Here is a 23,762-nt window from a genome sequence, read left to right on the forward strand (position 1 = left end):
ATTTGTCCTGATGTCTAGTCACCTTACCACTATACATATCTACCCCTACCACTCCAGTATCCCTGCACAACTTAAACATGGTATTGACACTGACCCTGGAACTGACCCGGTATATCCCCGGTATGTAGCTTACTTACTTTCTCATGTTCTTCTTATTTTATTTCTGGTGGGGGTACTACTACATAGTACTACTAATATTGATTACTGCATTGTTGGGAAAGAGTTTGCATGAAAGGCATTTCACTGTACTTGTGCACATGACAATAAAACGTAGTAATGCAGTACATGCTACAATTCAAGCGCTTAGTGATACACCGATTTTTGTATTTCAATACAGATATGGACATTCACCAATGAGTCATCATCATGATGCAGTAGTCTGATTTAGGATTTACACTATGTCTGCAGTCTATATGTTTCCAGATAATACGGTACAGAAGTTTGACAGGGGTCTCTTGGACTATTTGCTACTCAAGCCCACCCCGCCCCTGACCCCCGTCCTTCATAGTTACCTCCCTGAAAGATTATACACCACTTCCTCAAGCTCTCAAAAAGTCTCCAACTATTCAGTCAGGTAGTAAATCTGAACACGTTTCTCCAAACCTGTTTGGACCTGAGTATCAGGGAGTGTTCGTTACAATCCTCTACAGCAACTGACATACAGTGGGGCAAAAAAGTATTTAGTCAGCCACCAATTGTGCAAGTTCTCCCACTTAAAAAGATGAGAGAGGCCTGTAATTTTCATCATAGGTACACGTCAACTATGACAGACAAAATGAGAAAGAAAAATCCAGAAGATCACATTGTAGGATTTTTTATGAATTTATTTGCAAATTATGGTGGAAAATAAGTATTTGGTCACCCACAAACAAGCAAGATTTCTGGCTCTCACAGACCTGTAACTTTTTCTTTAAGAGGCTCCTCTGTCCTCCACTCGTTACCTGTATTAATGGCACCTGTTTGAACTTGTTATCAGTATAAAAGACACCTGTCCACACCTCAAACAGTCACACTCCAAACTCCACTATGGCCAAGACCAAAGAGCTGTCAAAGGACACCAGAAACAAAATTGTAGACCTGCACCAGGCTGGGAAGACTGAATCTGCAATAGGTAAGCAGGTTGGTTTGAAGAAATCAACTGTGGGAGCAATTATTAGGAAATGGAAGACATACAAGACCACTGATAATCTCCCTCGATCTGGGGCTCCATGCAAGATCTCACCCGGGGGGTCAAAATGATCACAAGAACGGTGAGCAAAAATCCCAGAACCACACGGGGGGACCTAGTGAATGACCTGCAGAGAGCTGGGACCAAAGTAACAAAGCCTACCATCAGTAACACACTACGCCGCCAGGGACTCCAATCCTGCAGTGCCAGACGTGTCCCCCTGCTTAAGCCAGTACATGTCCAGGCCCGTCTGAAGTTTGCTAGAGAGCATTTGGATGATCCAGAAGAGGATTGGGAGAATGTCATATGGTCAGATGAAACCAAAATAGAATTTGTTGGTAAAAACTCAACTCGTCGTGTTTGGAGGACAAAGAATGCTGAGTTGCATCCAAAGAACACCATACCTACTGTGAAGCATGGGGGTGGAAACATCATGCTTTGGGGCTGTTTTTCTGCAAAGGGCCCAGGACGACTGATCCGTGTAAAGGAAAGAATGAATGGGGCCATGTATCGTGAGATTTTGAGTGAAAACCTCCTTCCATCAGCAAGGGCATTGAAGATGAAACGTGGCTGGGTCTTTCAGCATGACAATGATCCCAAACACACCGCCCGGGCAACGAAGGAGTGGCTTCGTAAGAAGCATTTCAAGGTCCTGGAGTGGCCTAGCCAGTCTCCAGATCTCATCCCCATAGAAAATCTTTGGAGGGAGTTGAAAGTCCGTGTTGCCCAGCGACAGCCCCAAAACATCACTGCTCTAGAGGATATCTGCATGGAGGAATGGGCCAAAATACCAGCAACAGTGTGTGAAAACCTTGTGAAGACTTACAGAAAACGTTTGACCTGTGTCATTGCCAACAAAGGGTATATAACAAAGTATTGAGATAAACTTTTGTTATTGACCAAATACTTATTTTCCACCATAATTTGCAAATAAATTCTTTAAAAAATCCTACAATGTGATTTTCTGGATTTTTTTTCTCATTTTGTCTGTCATAGTTGCAGTGTACCTATGATGAAAATTACAGGCTTCTCTCATCTTTTTAAGTGGGAGAACTTGCACAATTGGTGGCTGACTAAATACTTTTTTGCCCCACTGTACCATGAGACAATACCAGCCGTACTACAGTAACATTCTGACCCATACGTTTGATCTTAGGACAGTGACTGATACCGTACCCTCGGAGCTACCCTTCTGAGATAATACGGGTGTTGTTTACAATGGGTTTAAGATATTATTCATTGAACAAACTGTTGGTCTTCCCACTTCACATCAAAAGAGGATGAGAGACGTAGTAAACAGTACTACGGGAGCCCAGAGGCAGAGGGGTAGTCAGGGTTCTATCTCTCTCTTTTCTCTCTCTCTCTCTCTCTCGCTCTCTCTCTCTCTCTCTCGCTCTCTCAATTCAATTCAATTGACTTTATTGACATGGAAAGTTCATTATTACTTACATTGTCAAAGTATACATATAGAAAAAAAATTGGTGGGACCAACAGCAATAATAATAGTAGTAGTGGACATGGGATTACCATTAACAACAACAACAATATTAATCAGAACAACAATACATTAAAGCAATGGTAGTAGACCAGTGTCAACATGACTGAGAAGACACATGACATGGTATGAAAGACAAAACAAAACAAGATGGGAAATATTATCAACATTACATTGCACTTTTCACTGGCTGTCCCATAGGTTGTGACAGGAAGACACATATTTGGCTGCCAAAACTGCACCTTTTGCTTTTCACCCAATAAATATTAGATTTTTTCTTCATCTTCTATAGCTTCAAATTCTTTGTATTGAATTATAATTTTGGGAAAGAAATATTCTCTTAGGTCTGAGTATTTGTCACAGTGTAATAGTAAATGCAGTTCTGTCTCTACCTCTCCCCTGGAGCAGAGTGTGCACAGCCTGTCCTCTCTGGGCAGCCAGGTTTGTCTGTGACGACCGGTCTCTATAGCCAGACTGTGCTCACTGAGTCTGTACCTAGTCAGTGTTTTCCTCCGTTTTCTATCAGTCACAGTGGTCAGATAGTCTGCCACCATGTACTGTCTGTTTAGAGCCAAATAGCATTGAAGTTTACTTTAATTTTTTGTGGTCTTTCCAATAGGTGATATATTTTTATTTTTGTTTTGTGATGATTTGGTTGGGCCAGATTTTCTGAGTGCTGTCCTGAGGCTCTATGGGGTTGGTTTGGGATAGTGAACTGAGCCTCAGAACCAGCTGGCTGAGGGGACCCTTCTCTTGTTTCATCTCTTGACATTGTAGAGCTGTGTGATGGAATGTTTTGGGGTCACTTGTTTTTAGATGGTTGTAATGTGATGGCCCTTTTTTCTATTTGAATGAGGAGGGGGTATTGGCCCGATTCTGCTCTACATGCATTATTTTGAGTTTTTCTTTGCACTTGCAATACAGTCTTGCAAAACACTGCATGCAGTATTTCGATTGGATGTTTGTCCCATTTGGTAAATTCATTGTTAGAGATTGGGCCCAATACTTCGCTGACATATAGAGCAATTGGTTCTATAACTGATTGGAACATTTTGAGCCAGATTCTAATTGGAATTTCAATTTTGATGTTCCTTTTAATGGCATAGAATGCTCTTCTTGCTTTGTCTCTCAGCTCATTCACAGCCATGTGAAAGCTACCTGTGTTGCTGATATTTAGTCCTATATATGTGTTTTTGGTGTGTTCTAATAGAACTGTGTCCAAATAGAATTTATACTTGTCATCCTGATTTCCGGACCTTTTTTGGAATATCATTATATTTGTTTTTTTTAGGTTAACGTCAGAGCCCAGGTCTGACAGAACCTGTGAAGACGATCTAGGTGCTGCTGTAACCCCTCTTTAGTGGGAGACAGCAGCACCAGGTCATCTGTCTACAGCAGACCCTCTTTAGTAGGAGACAGCAGCACCAGGTCATCTGTCTACAGCAGACCCTCTTTAGTGGGAGACAGCAGCACCAGGTCATCTGTCTACAGCAGACCCTCTTTAGTGGGAGACAGCAGCACCAGGTCATCTGCGTACAGCAGACACTTGATTTCAGTGTTGTGTAGGGTGATACCAGGTGCTGCCGATTCTTCTAATGTTTTTGACAATTCATTAATGTAGATGTCGCTCTCTCTCTCTCTGTCTCACACCACAGATCCCCAAATAATACCCATGTGCTGTTATATCAAATCAAATCAAATGTATTTATATAGCCCTTCGTACATCAGCTGATATCTCAAAGTGCTGTACAGAAACCCAGCCTAAAACCCCAAACAGCAAGCAATGCATGTGAAAGAAGCACGGTGGCTAGGAAAAACTCCCTAGGAAATACTCCCTAGAAAGGCCAAAAACCTAGGAAGAAACCTAGAGAGGAACCAGGCTATGAGGGGTGGCCAGTCCTCTTCTGGCTGTGCAGGGTGGATATTATAACAGAACATGGTCAAGATGTTAAAATGTTCATAAATGACCAGCATGGTCAAATAATAATAATCATAGTAGTTGTCGAGGGTGCAACAAGCACGTCCGGTGAACAGGTCAGGGTTCCATAGCCGCAGGCAGAACAGTTGAAACTGGAGCAGCAGCACGGCCAGGTGGACTGGGGACAGCAAGGAGTCATCATACCAGGTAGTCCTGAGGCATGGTCCTAGGGCTCAGGTCCTCCGAGAGAAAGACAGAAAGAGAGAAAGAGAGAATTAGAGAGAGCATATTTAAATTCACACAGGACACCGGATAAGACAAGAGAAATACTCCAGATGTAACAGACTGACCCTAGCCCCCCGGCACATAAACTACTGCAGCATAAATACTGGAGGCTGAGACAGGAGGGATCAGAAGACACTGTGGCCCCATCCGATGATACCCCCGGACAGGGCCAAACAGGCAGGATATAACCCCACCCACTTTGCCAAAGCACAGCCCCTACACCACTAGAGGGATGTCTCCAACCACCAACTTACCGTCCTAAGACAAGGCCGAGTATAGCCCACCTGACCCGAGACTGAGATCAATTTAACAGAACAACAGCTTTCTGCATTTACAGTAAAGTGGCAGGTTTCACAATAATATTGTCATGAATTCCTGGAGGATGAAAACACAAAGTCTGTCTGTCTGTCTGTCTTTAGTTATTGTTCTTTATAAGACACAAACACCTAGAACACACAAGCATAATCATAATGGAAGCTGCCTTGCCTCTTTTCTTTCAATCTGAAACCATGAAGCCCATCCTGTGTGGGTAATGGGGTCAGTATGCCTGCATTGCCCAGACTGCCCACTGACTGTGAACAAGATCCAGCTGAAAGGATTAACTGATGTGTACAGTAATCCCAAACGCATGAGCAACCTGTCTGCAACAAAATAGCTGGTTTGCTGCCTGCCCTTCAGAGAGAGAACGTTGGCGTTTTAGCACACAACAATAACTCACGCAAACATACACACGAACGCGGCATGTATGCACGCATACAACTAACTCACCCGCTACAGCCTACAATTATACTAATTCAGTCTTATGGCATGATTTAGGTCATTGATGTCCAACATTAAAAAACAAGGTTTTATTTTTGTTGTTGTTGCATAAGATCCTTGACAACATGTGCAATGCTTTCTAAATGCTTTCAAATCTGTGCTAATGATAGTACATACAGTATAACAAACCAGTGCATTAAGTGGACATTTCACAGCAGTGTGTATGACAGGACCATATCAGTCAGATGCAGTCTCAGCCCCCTCCCCTCCATCCCTCAGTCAAAGTGGACTGAGACGATAGATCAGTGATCCTCAATCCTGCTCCTGGAGAGTCAAAGTAACGCAGGTAGTTGTCCAACCTCAGCGCCATCACACCTGATACAACAATCTCTTGAGACAGACTGTTGACATGAAAGTTATTCAATGTCAAATCGAGAAGCTGGTCAGCAAACACACATTTGGTTCTGGGTTCAGAGTACGGGTACTGATTCAACTCATCCGCAATCAAATCTTCAACACCTTCATCAGCTGACTCTTATCACTGCCGAGCTGTGACAAATAAGTTCTCCAGAAGGGGACAGGATGGAGGATCGCTGTGTTTAACATTATCTTACACATTTTACAGACATTTGTTTTTATTTTATTACATGTGCTTTCAAAAGTGATGAGTGTCTCTTATATACAACGTATGCAAAATATGGAAACAAAATGCAGATCGATTCAGGAGAATAAGCCAAGGTGCATAAATATCAAAAGAGGGGGGGAAATGCAACTCACATTCATGAGTGTCACATGGTGAGGGTGATTTCAAACCTCTACCGGTCCATCATAGACTGTCAATTCACCCCCAGTATGTGACCGTCAATCACCTAGTTTCCAGATTCTGACCGTCTTCATGACAACCGTCTTTTTGTTCGGTGCTACTGTCAAGTTAAGACATCAGGAATCAAGTTACACTCCACTGAGAGGCTTTCTGGATTACTGTACGTGACTGTAGGCTACCTCACGAATCAATCTCCCAAAAAAGAGAAGACAGAAAAGAAAGAAAGAGGAGTCAAAAAACAAAAATCTTAGCGGATTGGATGCATAATGAATCTAGTTCCAATACACATTTGTTGGACATTTCGATTTTGATCAAAATATAAGACCAATATTTTTATTTTAAAATACTACGTTTGTTTGTTTTATCTAATTCAGATGACGTCAAAGCTCCATATACTCCATATTATTAAGGCCGAACATACTCATTATACTATCACCATACTATCATACAGTACGTATCACCTGAGAAACGTTGAAGCAAATTAGCTATTTTCTCTCCATTACTGACATATACACTCTTACAAAAAAAGGTGCTAAGTAGAACCATACAGGTTCTTCACTTTGTCCCCATAGGGGAACCCCTTTTGGTGCAAAGAACCCCCTGTATATGGTTCTACCAAGAACCATTTTATCATCTGATGGTTCTTCCTAGAACCGTCTATGAATGGTTCTACCAAGAATCCTTTGATCTTTGGAGGGTTCTTCCTAGTACCCTTTTTGAATGGTTCCACCAGCCTTATTAGCCTTCAACCTTTAATTATTTATGACAATATATTACATATATCATAAGGCCTTTCTTTAAGGGCCTAGTTATACCAGAACACAGTGGTGTTAGGAATCTCCTGGTTTACATGCCACATCAGGCCTGCAAGTCACATTATGCTGGCTTGCAAAGTGTTGTGCAATTCCTATTGGAATCCAGCCAGAGTTAGGATAGCCAACAAGTGGAATTATTAATCAGCCCCAACCTGCATTCAGAATGACTGCCAGGGTAGGGAAAACTGAATACTGAGACTACCTCAATCATCTAAACTGGAACAACCATCTAAGTAACGGGTGCCATAAAACTAACAGATTGGATTAGTTTAAAAAACGGTATGTTATTTATCTTTGTGTAGCATAAAATGTATTAGCCAATCAATGTACATGCAAAAACAGGGATATTACAGTCAAAAAAAAATATATGAAAATCTCCCTGCATGCTGGGAAATATTATATATGGCTCTATGTACAACCATTCTTGCCTTTCTTCCAAAAACGGTTCTTAGCATGTGAAAGGTTCTAGGTAGAACCCTTTGCCTTACAAATAACTCTTGTCTTCTGAAAAAGGGTTCTTCTGATCAAAAATGGTTCTTGGTAAAAACCCTATCCCTCTGCAAAGAACCCTTTTGGTACCCTTTTTTCTAAGAGTGTAGGGCCTTGTTGATACATGCTGGATTTATGTCCATTTTATCTTAAATTCTAGGAATTATTGCAAACAACTTTATATACAAGCTTTACATTTACTTACATTAACAGCACAATCAAATGTTTTCCTAATACTGTAAAGGTGCAATCTGTAAATTCTCTACCCCCATGTCATGACAAGATGAATAAAAGTATTTATCTCAATAGCATCTATTCCTCCTCTTCTTTTATACAGAATACATTATTTTGGTGGGTACACTCGCATACACCTCTTTATTACTCGGAGGAACATTTTTGTTCAACATACAAAAAAATCTAACTTACAGATCGAGCTTGTAAGACTAGAACATTTTGAAAATGTCAGTGTGTCAAAAGCAAACATTCTGTTTAGAAGATGAGGAATGTGCCAAAATAGAATCAATAACACGTTTTAAGTATATACCATAGATTGATAGTGTTTCGTTAAAAGTATCAAACAACTAGGACACAGGATTCGAACCCATCGCAGATTGTCTGTGCAAACCCACCAGAGTTCACACGGACTTGGGCAACTTTGGTTTAATGCCATAGTCTGAGGTGTTTTTAGTGACGTTGGGATGTTATAAGTAAACCTGAGAATGTTTTGTTCTGTTGTATAAAGCTGATGAGGTTGTGGCATCATATGATCAGTTCTGAGTCAGGATGCCATACATCTAGGTCTTCTGATGTCTCTTCTAGCTTAGGTCCTTAAGGTCCAGGTCTTGGTGCCCAAGTTGGAGAGGCGGAAGACCACAGTGTACAAGTTCAATGTTTCCCACGGCTTCTCTTTCCACTGAACCGGACCAAGTTGTTATTAAGACTGGTAGACCATGTTGTTCATAAAGATAGGCCACATCACTTTCAGGCGAATGCGTTGGTGCAAAGCCATAAATAAACTCTGGCTTTTCCTCTGACCTGATGGCATTCAGGTGAATGGGTTGTTGTGGTATTTCCTACGGTATCTCCTCTGACTGACCTGAAAACAGACCTAAAGACAGTGGGGCACAGACAGACCTACAGGGTGGTGGAAGGGTTAATTCTTCATGTCCTCCTTCTCCATGTCCTCCATGGATTTTCTTTTGAAAAATCCAGCCTGGAAAACAGAGCAAAGAAGAAAACACAATTCAATTCAAGTCTGAAGTTTGATTTTAAGATGAATGGATTTGAAAGTGTATTGCACACAAGGCCACACATGTTGAACCACTCTATAATGCAAGCCTGTGCTACGTTATCTCTTCCCGACTGACACAAGCAGACAGAAGGTCGTGAACACCCACATACCTTCCATAGGGCGAAGATGACCAGCGCCAGAATGAGAAGTCCTATTAAGATACTGACTATAATGATCCACAGCGGTATACCTCCCAAAGCCTCTTTAGACACCTGGATCTTCACCTGAGATAGAAACGAGAGTGTTACATGGCCCAGAAAACCAACAAAGGACAACAATCACATGAAAATGTATAGATCATTGCACTCACATCCCTGGCGTTATTAGCGGTACTCAACATGAAGAGATCAGTGTTCTGGTTCTCCAGGGTGGCATGAACTGTCATATGAAGACTGGTGAACTCTGCCTGCTCAGCAAAGAATTGAATCAGATGAGTGAATCAGAATCAGTCAAAAAAACACAATCATTCAATCTATCGATCACTCCACTATACTCACTTTGATAAAGGTGGGCTTCCACACCCTGAAGGTAACATTGACCTGGCTGTTGTTGACGTGAGGGATGGAGCAGTCAAATAACTTACATGGGTGGTCCTTACAGCCCTGCAAAGAAGAGGATACACACTGTGAGACACACACACACACACACACACACACACACACACACACACACACACACACACACACACACACACATTGTTGACTCACCACCAGGAAGTCGCTGAGGGTCTCTTTTTTAAGGTTGAGAGTGTGGACATTGTTGTGGTTGATCTTCAAAGGGTTAATCAGATGGCCGGGATGGCATCTCACATCCTGTGGGAGACAGGCACGATCCATCAACAAATCAATCATCAGTCAATCCATCACATTGGATCGAGTTGATCCACACCGCTAAAATCCTGCAGTCTGGTTGACTTCACAGCGGGATTATCTGTTGACCGGCAGAGAACCCTGTGCAGAGTACAGATAGAAAGTCTACCTCTATGCTACAGCACATGTACCACATGGAGAGAGAGAGAGAGAGAGAGGCCTTACCTGTGAGGAGGTGACGTGAGTCAGGTAAAGCAGGATGTTCTCTCTGGGTGAGAGGTACGGGTACTTCACCCTTAGCTTCAGAGGAGGAGTCGCCATATCCACATCCCTATTAATCTGGAGATTAGAGATACGGTTTAATAGCGGGAGCCGGGTTCACCGAGATTTCCCCACCCAAACTCATTCTCGTTCCAGGGGATAAATAATGTTGAGGAAACTGGTCAATTATAATGAATGATTTCTATGAGCAGCGTGACGTGAAATGGAGCTGTTAAATGATAAGTAACGTGTAAATCTGTCTTCTCTGCTGCCTTCTCTGCTCTGATATCTGCATGATCAATCGTCAACACTCAAGTGTGTGGTTGTGAGTGTGTGTGTGTGTGCTGTTGCCTATTTACTTGCACAAAGTCGGCATGGATTCAAAACGCTGCATGCGACCACGCCATGCAAACAGGAAGTAGGCCTAAAGGCTATACAGATCGGCGCTCAAAAAAAGATGGCCATAACCTACGTAGCCTATAACTAAACTTCCTCAACAAAGTAGTGTGGTGACTTTGAGAGAACTTTGAGTTGATTCAATTGCAACAAGTACAAAAAGAAAATGTTATATTCACGTGTATATTTCTCCATTTATGGTGGTATAATCATGTTAGATTTTTTTCCACTGGGATTATAGGCTATGCTTTTAATTAGCACTTCTGGTTTGAACAGGAATACCGGGATGCCCAGTAATTTCATGCAATTTTCTCGGGAAAGAAAATTGCTAAATTCTCTGGAAAAATATTAAACCCTAGTCAGAGAGAATCTGTAAAGTCACAGGTCTTTCAGTCACAATTGAATCCCATTTTAGTTTCTTCAAAAGCTGAGGCAACTCAGAATACGTGTCTTACTTTTGGGCACACCACTTTGCCATATCTAACCAGGTCTTAGTCTCTCGCTAAACTCAGGGCGCTCCGACTAACCTGGTCTTAGTCTCTCACCAGACTCAGGGCGCTCCGACTAACCTGGTCTTAGTCTCTCACTAGACTCAGGGCGCTCCAACTAACCTGGTCTTAGTCTCTCACTAGACTCAGGGCGCTCCGGCTAACCAGGTCTCACTATAGTATGAAACATGGCATTTCCATCATCCACATCTATACCATGGTAAAAATGAGGCAATACCATGGTGTTATTTAGGTGCATGGCAGTACCATCACACGTAAAAACTAAAATCATGGTACATTTCCATGATTCAGATCTATACCGTGGTACATATGATGCAGTACCATGGTAATAAGTGATAAATAGATGTAATACCAAGGTAAATAGTAGTACCATGGTACATATTTGTAAGAGATCTTACTTTTTGGCACACCACTTGCCCATATCTAAACAGGTCTTAGTCTCTCAGCAGACTCTGACTAACCAGGTCTCACTAGAGTATGATTGGGATGATACAGTATGTATGTACAGTACCAGTCAAAGGTTTGGACACACCTACGCATTCAAGGGATTTTCTTTATTTTTACTATTTCCTACATTGTAGAATAATATTGAAGACATCAAAACTATGAAATAACACACATGGAATCATGTAGTAACCAAAAAAGTGTTAAACGATCCAAAATATATTTGAGATGTGAGATTCTTCAAAGTAGCCACCCTTTGCCTTGATGACAATTTTGCACATCCTTGGCATATTAAAGATAAAGAAACACTTTGGAATGCGTAGGTGTGTCCAAACTTTTGACTGGTGCTGCATGTCTTACCGTGTAGCTGATCTTGACCTCTTCTCCTATCACACTGGTGGCGTTGAAGACGCTGGGGTGCTGCTCTCCCTCTTTCACTATGATGTGGTCCTCCTTCATGTGCCTGTCGCTGAGAGATGGAGGAATGAGAAAGGAGATTTGGAAAGATTTGGAAAATGGTCGAACTTTCATTTTTTTATCTGTGGAAATAAGAATGTGCTGTATGTGTTGCAGGCGCTGTCTGTACTCACGCTGTGAATCTAAGTCCAGCCTCGTACTTCACAGGGATGGAGATTTTCACAGAGTTATCAAACAGGGTGGCGTTCATTTCATCACTGTCACTGTAGTAAGGGGAAAGCCAATGCATTAGAATTTTGACATTTCGATACCTCTTTGATCGCTCATTTATTTTTTGTTGTTTAGATTTAGTGTGACACCATGGCTTACTGTACCTGGTTGCAGTTACGTTGATCTGAATTTCCTTCCAGATATGTGCAGGGTTGACTTCAAACAGGATCTTAAAGACCTCCTGCAGAGAGAGAACAAGCAGACGCATCAGTGGCCTGAAGTCCATAGTGAGTCTAATGGTTTGAGAATAGATGTATTATTGCAAAATTTGCATATATATATATAGATATATATATATACACAGTACCAGTCAAAAGTTTGGACACACCTACTCATTCCAGGGTTTTTCTTTATTTTGACTATTTTCTACATTGTAGAATAATAGTGAAGACATCAAAACTATGAAATAACACACATGGAATCATGTAGTAACCAAAATTGTTAAGCAAATAAAAATATATTTTATAGTTGAGATTCTAGCCACCCTGCCTTGATGACAGCTTTGCACACTCCTGGCATTCTCTCAACCAGCTTCATGCATTTCAATTAACAGGTGTGCCTTGTTAAAAGTTAACTTGTGGAATTTCTTTCCTTCTTAATGTGTTTGAGCCAATCAGTTGTGTTCTGACCAGGTCGGGGTGGTATACAGAAGATAGCCCTATTTGCTAAAAGACCAAGTCCATATTATGGCAAGAACAGCTCAAATAAACAAAGAGAAACAACAGTCCATCATTACTTTAAGACATGAAGGTCAGTCAATGCGGAACATATCAAGAACTTTTCAAAAACTGTCAAGCGCTATGATGAAACTGGCTCTCATGAGGACCGCCACAGGAAAGGAAGACCCAGAGTTACCTCTGCTGCAGAGGATAAGTTCATTAGAGTTACCAGCCTCAGAAATGGCAGCCCAAATAAATGCTTCACAGAGTTCAAGTAACAGACACATCTCAACATCAACTGTTCAGAGGAGACTGCGTCAATCAGGCATTCATGGTGGAATTGCTGCAAAGAAACCACTACTAAAGGACATCAATAATAAGAAGAGACTTGCTTGGGCCAAGAAACATGAGCATTAGACCGGTGGAAATCTGTCCTTTGGTCTGATGAGTCCAAATTTGAGATTTTTGGTTCCAACCATCGTGTCTTTGTGAGATGCAGAGTAGGTGAATGGATGATCTCTGCATGTGTGGTTCCCACCGTGAAGCATGGAGGAGGAGGTGTGATGGTGTGGGGGTGCTTTGCTGGTGACACTGTCTGTGATTAATTTAGAATTTAAGGCACACTTAACCATCATTGCTACCACAGCATTCTCCAGCGATACGCCGTCCCATCTGGTTTGCTCTTAGAGGGACTCTCATTTCTTTTTCAACAGGACAATGACCCAACACACCTCCAGTCTGTGTAAGGACTATTTCACCAAGAAGGAGAGCGATGGAATGCTGCATCAGATGACCTGGCCTCTACAATTACCCGATCTCAACCCAATTGAGAGGGTTTAGGATTAGTTGGACTGCAGAGTGAAGGAAAAGCAGCCAACAAGTGCTCAGCATATGTGGGAACTCCTTCAAGACTGTTAGAAAAGCTTTCCTCATGAAGCTGGTTGAGAGAATGCCAAGAGTGTGCAAAGCTGTCATCAAGGCAAACGGTGTCTACGTTGAAGAATCCCAAAAATATATTTTGATTTGTTTAACACCTTTTTGGTTACTACATGATTCCATGTGTATTATTTCATAGTTATGATGTATTCACTATTATTCTACAATGTAGAAAATAGTAAAAATAAAGAAAAGCCTTTGAATGTGTAGGTGTGTCCAAACTTTTGACTGGTACTATATATTTACAAAAAAATATATGGAGGATTGGAAATCATGCAGACAATTACATTGATGGAAGCTACAATCTATCTGCAATATTAAAGCTGATCTACCCCTTAAATATTTTTTATCAATAAATAAAATAAAAAAATATTTATAAAACAATATATAATAATACAGAAACGTCTTACCTCTACATTGCTTTTGAGGAATGGATATCCCACAGCACACTCAATTTTGGTATTATTTAGACTGCAGTATTTTTCTTTGGGCTGAGGAGTAAAGGGAGAGATGTCAAAACATACTGACAGAAATTATGACTGTGAAATGAAATTTGGATGTTCAAGACAGTAGAAGTTGAACGAACTGCAAAAATCACTGAAGCTGGAGATTGATATCTCCCTCACTAGCTTTAAGCACCAGCTGTCAGAGCAGCTCACAGATCACTGCGCACCATCTGTAAACAGCCCATACAACTACCTCATCCCCATACTGTATTTATTTACTTATCTTGCTCCTTTGCACCCCAGTATCTCTACTTGCACATTCATCTTCTGCACATCTACCATTCTAGTGTTTAATTGCTATATTGTAATTACTTCGCCACCATGGCCTATTTATTGCCTTAACTCCCTTATCTTACCTCATTTGCACTCTGTATATACTGTATATAGACTTTTTGTTTTCTTTTTTTCTACTGTATTATTGACTGTATGTTTTGTTTTTCCATGTGTAACTCTGTTGTATGTGTCGAACTGCTTTGCTTTATCTTGGCCAGGTCGCAGTTGCAAATGAGAACTTGTTCTCAACTAGCCTACCTGGTTGAATAAAGGTGAATATATATATATATAAAAGACAGAGAGGAACCTCACCTCGACCTTGACGTAGTTAATGTTTTCAGTAAAGCTCAGCATAACTTTGGTGTTGTAAGCATTGTCTTTGCTGTTTCTAGTGGTGATCAGAACGTGGAACTTCTCCTTGTTCGCTTTGATCACAAGACTGCAAAGAATGGGAAAGTTACTACCGCAGCAGGGTAAATGTAATTTGGGCATTTCAACTGAAGCAACACAAGGGGGCGCCAAAGTACAATTCAAGGGCAACATAACTGCTACTGAACTGTCACAACCGTTGACAGTTTGATGGACTGAAGGAATACAATCATTGTGATAATACCTTTGTATACTTGGCACAGCCTTCAGTGATAGGTCAGCTATGCACTTGTCATCGGTCCCACAGTCCACCAAAGGAATCTGAATGACATGTGCATGGTTACAAGAAATTTAAACCGTGTACAAGACAGAACTAGCAAGAAAGCAGTCAAAAAACGAATTCACTAGCTTAGTAGTTGCACCAAGAGACAGTGAATTGTCTGTGTTCTTGTTTGTTTTTGACTGAAATAGTGAAATGCATTCCTAACGTTTGGGACATGAGACCCCATTGGTTCCCAGTGGCATTGGAATGATGACAAGATCAAGTGTCTGCTCCCAAGAATGACAATCTGGGATTTTATACAATGTCTTAGAGAAAAGGTAGCGCTTTATGTGTGTGTGTGTGTGTGTGTGTGTGTGTGTGTGTGTGTGTCGTGCACTTGTCTATTTGTTCCAACACCTCTGCCCTCTTGTTCCAACACCTCTGCCCTCACTATACAGTAACAGGACCACTCCTCTACTGTAACAGAAGAGTATCCTCCATGACCCTGAGTAGCACGTTGTAGCAGAGACACTGTATATAACAGTGGAGGTTGCTGAGGGGAGGACGGCTCAGAAAAATGGCTGGAAAGGAGCGAATGGAACGGCATCAAACACATGGAAACCATGTTTGACGTAATTGATACCATTCCACTCATTTCGCTCCAGCCATTACCACGAGCCCGTCCTCCCTAATTAAGGTGCCACCAACCTCCTGTGGTTGACGAGATGGTATTGTCTCCGCCGTAATAATAGGAGTCGTCCCAAAGACGGGAAGGCAGGTGGCCAGCTTATCGGTCAGCTTATCGGTCAGCTTATCGGTCAGCTTATCGGTCAGCTTATCGGTCAGTTTATCGGTGTATTCCTGTGTGGACAGATGTTGACAGGAGTGGACCCTCTCACTTCACTGCTTCCTCTCTGGTTGTACGGAGAGTGGTGCGGTGTGTTGATAGCATGAGAACTCAGGCCTGAGAACCAGTGAACACGTGCTAACTTTGCTAAACAGACATGTAACTTGGATGTAATCACACTCTGTTTTGTGTTGAGGAATTTGAGGCTTCAAGGAATTTGGCTCTCCGTCCGTCTGGCAAATAGCTCATAAGAACTATGCGTGTGTGGGAGCTCCACTATGGAAACAGGATAACTGCCTGTCAGTGTTTTAAAGCTTATAAGCCTCTGATATGAACTAGTGAACGATGGAGGACAGCTGTTGCTGATGATAAGTGCTGCAGAGAGCATGACTGCATGATTGTGTAAACTACTGATTACTGACGTCTCTGCCCACACATTGCATATTCACCATTGTACTGTATTATGTGATAGCTGAGGTCTAAACCAATCAGTAAGGTAGGAAATCAATGTGTGCACACATATTGTTAGCCAATGAGGGCCTCTAGTGGCTAAAGAGGGAAGCAAGCCAAGGTATATAAAATTCATTGCAAGCCAAAAGTTACTGGTGTGTGTGTGTGTGTGTGTGTGTGTGTGTGTGTGTGTGTGTGTGTGTAAAATCGGGCACAGTGTGGTTCATTTTACCGTTTTGTTAATTGACGTTGGTAGATCTCCATCCAGGACGGGACCCGTGTCCTCAGCCAGGCCAAACTCTAGGGAGACCATGATCGGGTCTCTGAAGTCCAATTCAGCCTAAAGGGAGGACGGGCTAATGTAATTACATGTACAATGTATCCAGGGGCATCAAGCACCATTTATTTTAGAGGCAGCGTGATGTAGATGAGGAGAGAGGGGTGGTGGTTGGAGAATCTGGGATAATTTGGCATTTTTCAAACATCTGAAACAGCTTTTCCTGTAAGCTAGAGACATTTTCATTATGCCTCATTCTATGTAAATATATATATATATATGTGTCTATTTCTCTGCATAGGTTATCTAAGTATACCTCTTTATACCTGTTCAATTGCCATTTTAATAATAATTTCTAAAGTCTAGCAACATTTCCAGCAGGCATGTCAGCTAAAATAGTTAGACAAGCTAATCTAACTTGATCGATAGCCTGAAATGGCTTGGTGGCTAGTTATGAGGTTGGGAGATTGGGAACCTATCTATCTGGCTAGCTAAAGCTAACTTTATAAAATTGCTAGGTGGCTAGTATTACAGAGAAGCAACAAAATATTTTTGGTTTATTTATTCATCAAGCCTACCTCCTGCCCTTCACCGGCTGCCACAAATCGAATCAAATGCAGTGTGTGTCACTCCACACTCCTCCACTGAAGATACTGTATGCACTAGAGCAGGGATGGGCATCTTTGATAGGGGTGGGGGCCACCAAAAATCTGAACTCATCATGAGGGGCCGCAGTAGACTAGCAGGTCTGTGTACCCACATCCATACCCACATATGCAGTCAGAGCTGGCCCTAGCCTTTTGGGTGGCCCTAAGCGAAATGTTGTTGGGTGGACCCTCCCAACAACTTGCATTCAAAACATTTTAGCAACCCCCTTCCTGACAGAGGAGAGTTTTTAATTTCCTGTAATTCTATCGGCACCCTCCAACCATCCATTAGCTCTCCCTCATTCCCTCTCTTTCTCTCTTCTCTTTTGTCTCTCTTTCAAAGTCCTCTCCTCTCTCAAATATGCCCCTCTACCCCTCTCTCTCTAACATGCCTATCTCCCTTGCTATCTCATCCGCTTTCTCTTTCTCCTATTTCTCTCCCTCCCTCTTTCACTCTCACTTTCTTACGCTTATCTCTCACCCGCTCTCCCTCTACCTCTTTCTTCGTCTCTCTCTCCCCTCCATCTCCTCCTCTCCCTACCTCTCTCTCTCTAGACCTCCCTTCTCTCTCTCTCTCTCGCTCCCTTTCTCAGAGGTCCTGCGGGTAGTTTAACAGTCATCGTCAGGGCATTCTCTTCACCTTGCTTTGATCAGTAAAGCTCTGGTTCTGGTTCCCATTACAGTCAAGGTCTTCAGTCATTTAAAAGCTCTCTTCTTTTCATCTGGCCTCCTTACGAAAACCTTATAATGTACAACTATCTGATACAAAACAACCAATAGAACAATTAACAATCAATGTAAAGTAAATCTATTTCTAGGCCACTTTTAAGCTGAAATGTGTGTATGTACAGTAATGGGCCTTTTGTAAGTGGTTGTTTTCATGAAAATGCTTTCCCTTTGATCAAGGGAGGGAGATCTTTCTCCACTTTCATGTTAAGAGCGTTCCTACCCAACCTGGACTCAGGGATAGACGTAGTAAATGTAAACGGTATCCCTCCACTTCGTATAATATGTTACGAATTACAATTTGTATGACATGTTACGAATTGCAATTCGTACAATAAGTTATGAATTTGCAAAATGTATGATATGTTCCGAATTCCACTTTGTTGTGGTTAACGTTAGCTTGGTGGCTAACATTAGCTAGGCTAGGGATTAGGGTTAGGAGTTAAGGTTAGGGATTAAGGCGATGAGTTAGGTTTAGGGGTTAGGGAAAGGGTTAGCTAACATGCTAAGTAGTTGCAAAGTAGCTAATTAGCTAAAATACTAAAGCTGTCTGGGATGTGACTCGAACACGCAACCTTTGGGTTGCTAGACTTTTGCATTATACGCCCACACATCCATCCTCCCCGACCAACTTCCTTCCTTTCATTTTTGACTTAAGTAACCTTCCGTCTTATGTAATAAGTAACCATACCAAATGTACACTCTTAGCACCATTTCTTCTATCTAGAACCTTAAAGGGTTCTTCGGCTTTCCCCATAGGAAAACCCTTCGAAAAAACATTTTTGGTTGCAGGTAGAACCCTTTTGGGTTCCAGGTAGAACCCTTTTGGTTCTACCTGGAACCAAAAAGGTTCTACCTGGAACCAAAAAGGGTTCTCCTATGGGGACAGCCGAAGAACCCTTCTGGAACCCTTTTTTCTAAGAGTGTAACATAGGTGAATCACAGATTTACGTTTAATATGTTACATCTTTTTGAGGCCAGGCTGTCCTACAATGAATAAATACCAGAGCAACTAGGCTCCATCCTATACATCCATCCACTACATCCACTAGCCAGTCTCTTGAGGAGGTCTACTGATAAACTAATGTCAAACTGAGATACTAATGGCCCTTTAGGCTGGGCCCAAATCTGTTTGTGCTGTTTTACCCAAGTGTAATGGTCATTGTCATGCCAAACATATGATAGTTGATAGAAGTTGGCTATAAAGCATAAAAAGTTCTCGAACCAGGCTGATTACGGTAAGGCACTTGTCTTTCACTGCGCTTTATCTGACGCCATCACAATTAAAAACTGAAGCCCATAACCCATTTAGCAATGTTCTACTAAACTATGTAAGAAAGGCTGTTTTTCTATGGTGCTGTTATCTTTCTCCATCTCCCCCCCTCTCTCTCTCTCTCACTTCCATCTGCCTCTCTTTCTCTCTCTCTCCATGTTGACCAGGCTGGGTGAGGAAGGATTTACTTGCCTTCATGGCGAATAAATGCTCCACACACAGATTGTCTATGATCTTGGCGGTGGCCTGGGCCTTCTTCTCACTTTTCTCGTCTATGTTGAGAAACGCAGCCCTCGACTTCGCCCTCAGAGAGTCCAGCGTCAGGGTGTACTTAATGGCTGAAACACAGCAAACACCAGTCATGATTAGGGTGGCAAAATTCCAGTAGCTTTCCCAAAATGCCTAGTTTTTCTAGAAATCCTGGTTAGGGTTAGCTACAGCAACCACAAAATGAAAGCTTTCTTTCTATTTTACTCGTTTTTACTGTTCTTATCGAGAGTCCACTTTTAATCGTTGCATAGTATTGAAGGAGGTTTACACTGTAAACATGTAAACATACTGTATGAAAGGAAAGGGGTCAATCAGACTCTCACCTGTGCCCAAATTAGTGCCATCCTTCTCAGACTTGACGCTGTAGCTAAAGCAGACCCTGGTCTTCACACACACAGTTTCCCTCCCGCCCAACATACAGCCTTTAGAGGGCTGCTGTAGGTTGATCTTGCTCGGGTCAAAGGTCATGTTGGCATAAAGCTCAGCAACATCCTTGGACCTGGATGACAAACACCAGATTTATGCAGCGTTCAAAACCAACTGGGAACTCTGAAAAATAATGACGTCGGTGATCTTCAGGTCGGAGCTCTAGAAATAGGCCCAAGTTCCCGACTTGGAATTCCGAGTTGGATGACCAGTCAAATCGATTTATCCCAGTTGGTGCACATTTTTTTCCTAGTTCCCAGTTGTTTTGAACGCACTGAAGTCGGAGATTTCCCAGTTCCCAGTTGTTTTCAACACGACATTAGCACATGGAACTGGCATATTCAAGTTACATAAGTGAATGACCTGTGAATTAAACTTAATAAATACACGTTTCCAAAAAAGGAAAACAGCAGAAGCCAAAAGGTATACTGCTTCCATTCCTTTTAAGTCACCCCCAAATAGAACATATGAAGCACATTATTCATGTCTTCATGAAAAGATGTTTGCGACCGCGCTCTAAATCACATCGCGGGCCATGGCAGCTCTACAAAGGAATCCATTATGGCGGAGGTCACTGGTTTCCGTGGCGTAACTGAGTTCTACAGCTGCAGTATCAAACTGTTAGCGCCACAGTTAGGTCCACTGTCATGGACGCTCTGGAATTAGGGAGTGACTCTCCAACGGTCTACAGCCACACTCTGTTAAGCAGAGGTCCAAGAGCCCAGGAGGAAGAGCTGCCAAATCCTGTTTTAAAATCTTTGCCTGCTGGGAGTTGGAGTTTTTCACACAGCCCTGGTCGGCCCTGGTCAGCTAGGCTCGTTCCAGCAGAAACTGAGTGGGTGTGAGGGATCCCTGGCTGGGGGCCCTGTGGTGTGTAGAGAGCTCAATTCCATTATATGAGATGAGAGGAAAGGAGTGAAGAGGGTTCAGCTCCATGAACTCTATGAGGAGAGGAGGGCCAGGGGGTTTGAGGAGGGGGTTGTTGGTTCAAATCCCAAGAGGGACACAGCTGTGTAAACCAGAGTGACAGTCTTTGATAAATGAGCTAAAGATATAATAATAAAGTTATGTGAGATGATATGAGGTTACTGCTATTACTAATAGTTCAAGTGGTGTGTGTGTGTGTGTGTGTGTGTGTGTGTGTGTGTGTGTGTGTGTGTGTGTGTGTGTGTGTTCCTGCTTATATGCGTGTGCGGCATGAATTTTATTTTTGACTCTAAACGCAGAAGCACTGAACACTCACCAGAACAGAGAAGCGCCTCCCAGACCTCCAATGGTAATGTCTATGATTCCATCTCCGTTCAGGTCCATGACTCCATGGATTGACTGGCCAAAGAACTTAGTCTTCACCCCGTCTCCAGGACCTGGGATACGCTGAAACCACACCAGCACACACACATTCAGACTACTTCTACGGCATCTACTCCTACTGTAACTGCATATCTACTGCAGAGTGTCCGTACACAAACCACTATCCCACATATTGATTACAGATGAGGACCAGTGTTGGCTGGTGGAGGGAGAAATCTGAGGATATGGTTTACATGTGTTCCATTCATTCCATTCCTGCCATTAGAATGAGCCCGTCCTTTGACTTCTGGTGACACCAGCCTCCACAGACGGGAACAGTCGGATCACATGGTCTTTTCTTTCTTCACCTGGACATATTTCTCCTTGATAGTCTTCTTGGCTCCATGGTAGACGTAGACGGCTCCTCTGTGGTCATTCTCGAACGGTGCCCCGATGGCCACGTCCCGGTTCCCGTCCAGGTCCAGGTCGCTGACCTCTGCGATGGCGGTGCCGAAACGGGCGCCACACGGGTCATTATTACTAACGTTGGTGCAGCCATGGGAGTGGGCCGAGGTACAACACGTCTGGTTGTCGGGCTTCAGCGTGGCCTGGTGCTCAAACATGCCCTTCTGGAGGTGTGGGGCGGGGTGATGGAGAGAGCGAGAGAGAGAAAGAAAGAAGGAAGGAAGGGGGGAGAGAAATGTTTATTGAGCGTCATCAGACCCTTGTTCTAATCCAATGCCAGCTTTTTCTAATGAGACTTCGTACTGTAACAGACAAATATCCCTGAAGTGTGATCTCCAACTAGATCGTAACATTCACTTATTGACCTTCACGGAAATGAATTTTCATTGAACTTAATTTACTATGACAGGTCAAAGACACAAACAGTACACCACATACCTCATTGAGTTTGAAAACGTACACTTTTCCCTGTTCCTCCCTCTCTGGGCCCATGTACATAGGAGCTCCCACCAGCAGGATGTCTGTGTACGAGTCCTGGTCAACATCCACCGTCTGGAGAACGCTGCCAAAGTAGGAGCCAATCTACAGGAGACAGACAGAATCCATAGAACGGGCTTGGAACTTCTAATCCCGGATTCTATATTCTACGGGTCAAACTACATTATAATCCACTCAACCGTTAAGTCCAAATACATGCTTTAATATATCCTTAACTTAGCCCTCTCTGAATTCCATGCTCAAAATGTAGTAGAAATACTGTATGATCTAATGCCTTGACATAAGTGAACTCTTGTGAATTCCAGAAATTAGAGTACTTTATTTTCTGCTCACTTTGCAGTATCTCATTTCTATCTAATGCATACCAATGATGTCCTAAAACTATATTTTGTTGCATTGGTTAAAAAAATGTAGTTTCTTCCCACACCTGCTGTGTCTAACCACATAACCCATGCGTTTGACAAAGCAACTACAGTACATAACGTAAAGATGTTGCTTGTAATGTATCGTGATGATGGTGGTGGGAGATTGATGAAGGATGGTTTGACGATTGGTCACCTGCTCTCCTTTCAGCACTTGTGTGACTGTGATGTGGTTCTCATCCAGTTTGTACACAATGACTCTGCCTGTGTGGTTGTACCGCGGTGCCCCCGTGATGTATAATACACCATTAGGGGTTGATGCCGACTGCACATCATAACCTGCACGGTGGGCAGACACACACACACACACACACACACACACACACACACACACACACACACACACACACACACACACACACACACACACACACACACACAGTTCAGGACCACAGCATAAGGACACAGAGTCTCTATTAGAGGGTTATTTGAGTACATTGGTCTCCTGGCATTACTTTAGTTTAGTCTCATTGTTAAGAGGAAGCAGTAAAACACTGGAGAACAGAGAGGAGTGTGTATGTGCATGTGTGCGTGTGCCTGCATGAGTGTGTGTGCGTGATTCGTTTTTCTGAAGAACACTGTACCACAGACAGTTCATAGGTCAGACATACTCAGTGTTTGTGTTTGTCTGGTCTGAGACGAACAGCCACCCAGATTGTTCTCCGTGACACCTTTATTAAATAACATTATTCTTTAATCCCACACAGCGTCTTCCCTACAGCCCGTAAAAGGTAGTATGAGGGGAGATGTAGGCTACTGTAAGCCCTGTGGGTCTGTTATTTCAGTTAGAGTATAAGCATAGCTGTGTCCCAAATGGCACCCTATTCCCTACATAGTGCGCCACTCTTAACTAGAGCCCTACGGGCCCTGGTCAAAAAAAAGTGCACTATAGAGGGAATAGGGTGCCAGTTGGGATGTAGGCCATGTTTCTGTCTATTGTAGAGTAATGGGCTGGTAGTCCACCATGCTACCCTGGGCTGTTTATACAGGAGCTGGAAGGCACTAAGGACTTAGCCC

General features: G+C 42.6%; 1 protein-coding gene across 1 annotated transcript in view; it reads right to left on the reverse strand.

The window, feature by feature from the left end:
* Nucleotides 1–5,699: 5,699 nt before the first annotated feature.
* LOC106561820 (integrin alpha-1) overlaps nt 5,700–23,762 on the reverse strand; it is a 68,189-nt gene continuing 50,126 nt past the window's right edge. Inside the window, exons 12-30 of the mRNA XM_014126079.2 lie at nt 22,882–23,024; nt 22,264–22,407; nt 21,729–21,989; nt 21,314–21,444; nt 19,968–20,143; nt 19,567–19,712; nt 16,684–16,791; nt 15,137–15,213; nt 14,836–14,962; nt 14,155–14,235; nt 12,254–12,330; nt 12,053–12,142; nt 11,823–11,931; nt 10,078–10,191; nt 9,751–9,855; nt 9,541–9,645; nt 9,354–9,449; nt 9,154–9,267; nt 5,700–8,965 (exon numbers count right to left, since the gene is read on the reverse strand). Coding sequence (XP_013981554.1) covers nt 8,906–8,965; nt 9,154–9,267; nt 9,354–9,449; nt 9,541–9,645; nt 9,751–9,855; nt 10,078–10,191; nt 11,823–11,931; nt 12,053–12,142; nt 12,254–12,330; nt 14,155–14,235; nt 14,836–14,962; nt 15,137–15,213; nt 16,684–16,791; nt 19,567–19,712; nt 19,968–20,143; nt 21,314–21,444; nt 21,729–21,989; nt 22,264–22,407; nt 22,882–23,024 — 2,264 coding nt within the window. The 3' untranslated portion in view covers nt 5,700–8,905. The remainder of the gene's footprint in view (nt 8,966–9,153; nt 9,268–9,353; nt 9,450–9,540; nt 9,646–9,750; nt 9,856–10,077; nt 10,192–11,822; nt 11,932–12,052; nt 12,143–12,253; nt 12,331–14,154; nt 14,236–14,835; nt 14,963–15,136; nt 15,214–16,683; nt 16,792–19,566; nt 19,713–19,967; nt 20,144–21,313; nt 21,445–21,728; nt 21,990–22,263; nt 22,408–22,881; nt 23,025–23,762) is intronic.

This window comes from Salmo salar, chromosome ssa01 (genome assembly GCF_905237065.1).
Source record: "Salmo salar chromosome ssa01, Ssal_v3.1, whole genome shotgun sequence".
NCBI lineage: Eukaryota > Metazoa > Chordata > Actinopteri > Salmoniformes > Salmonidae > Salmo > Salmo salar.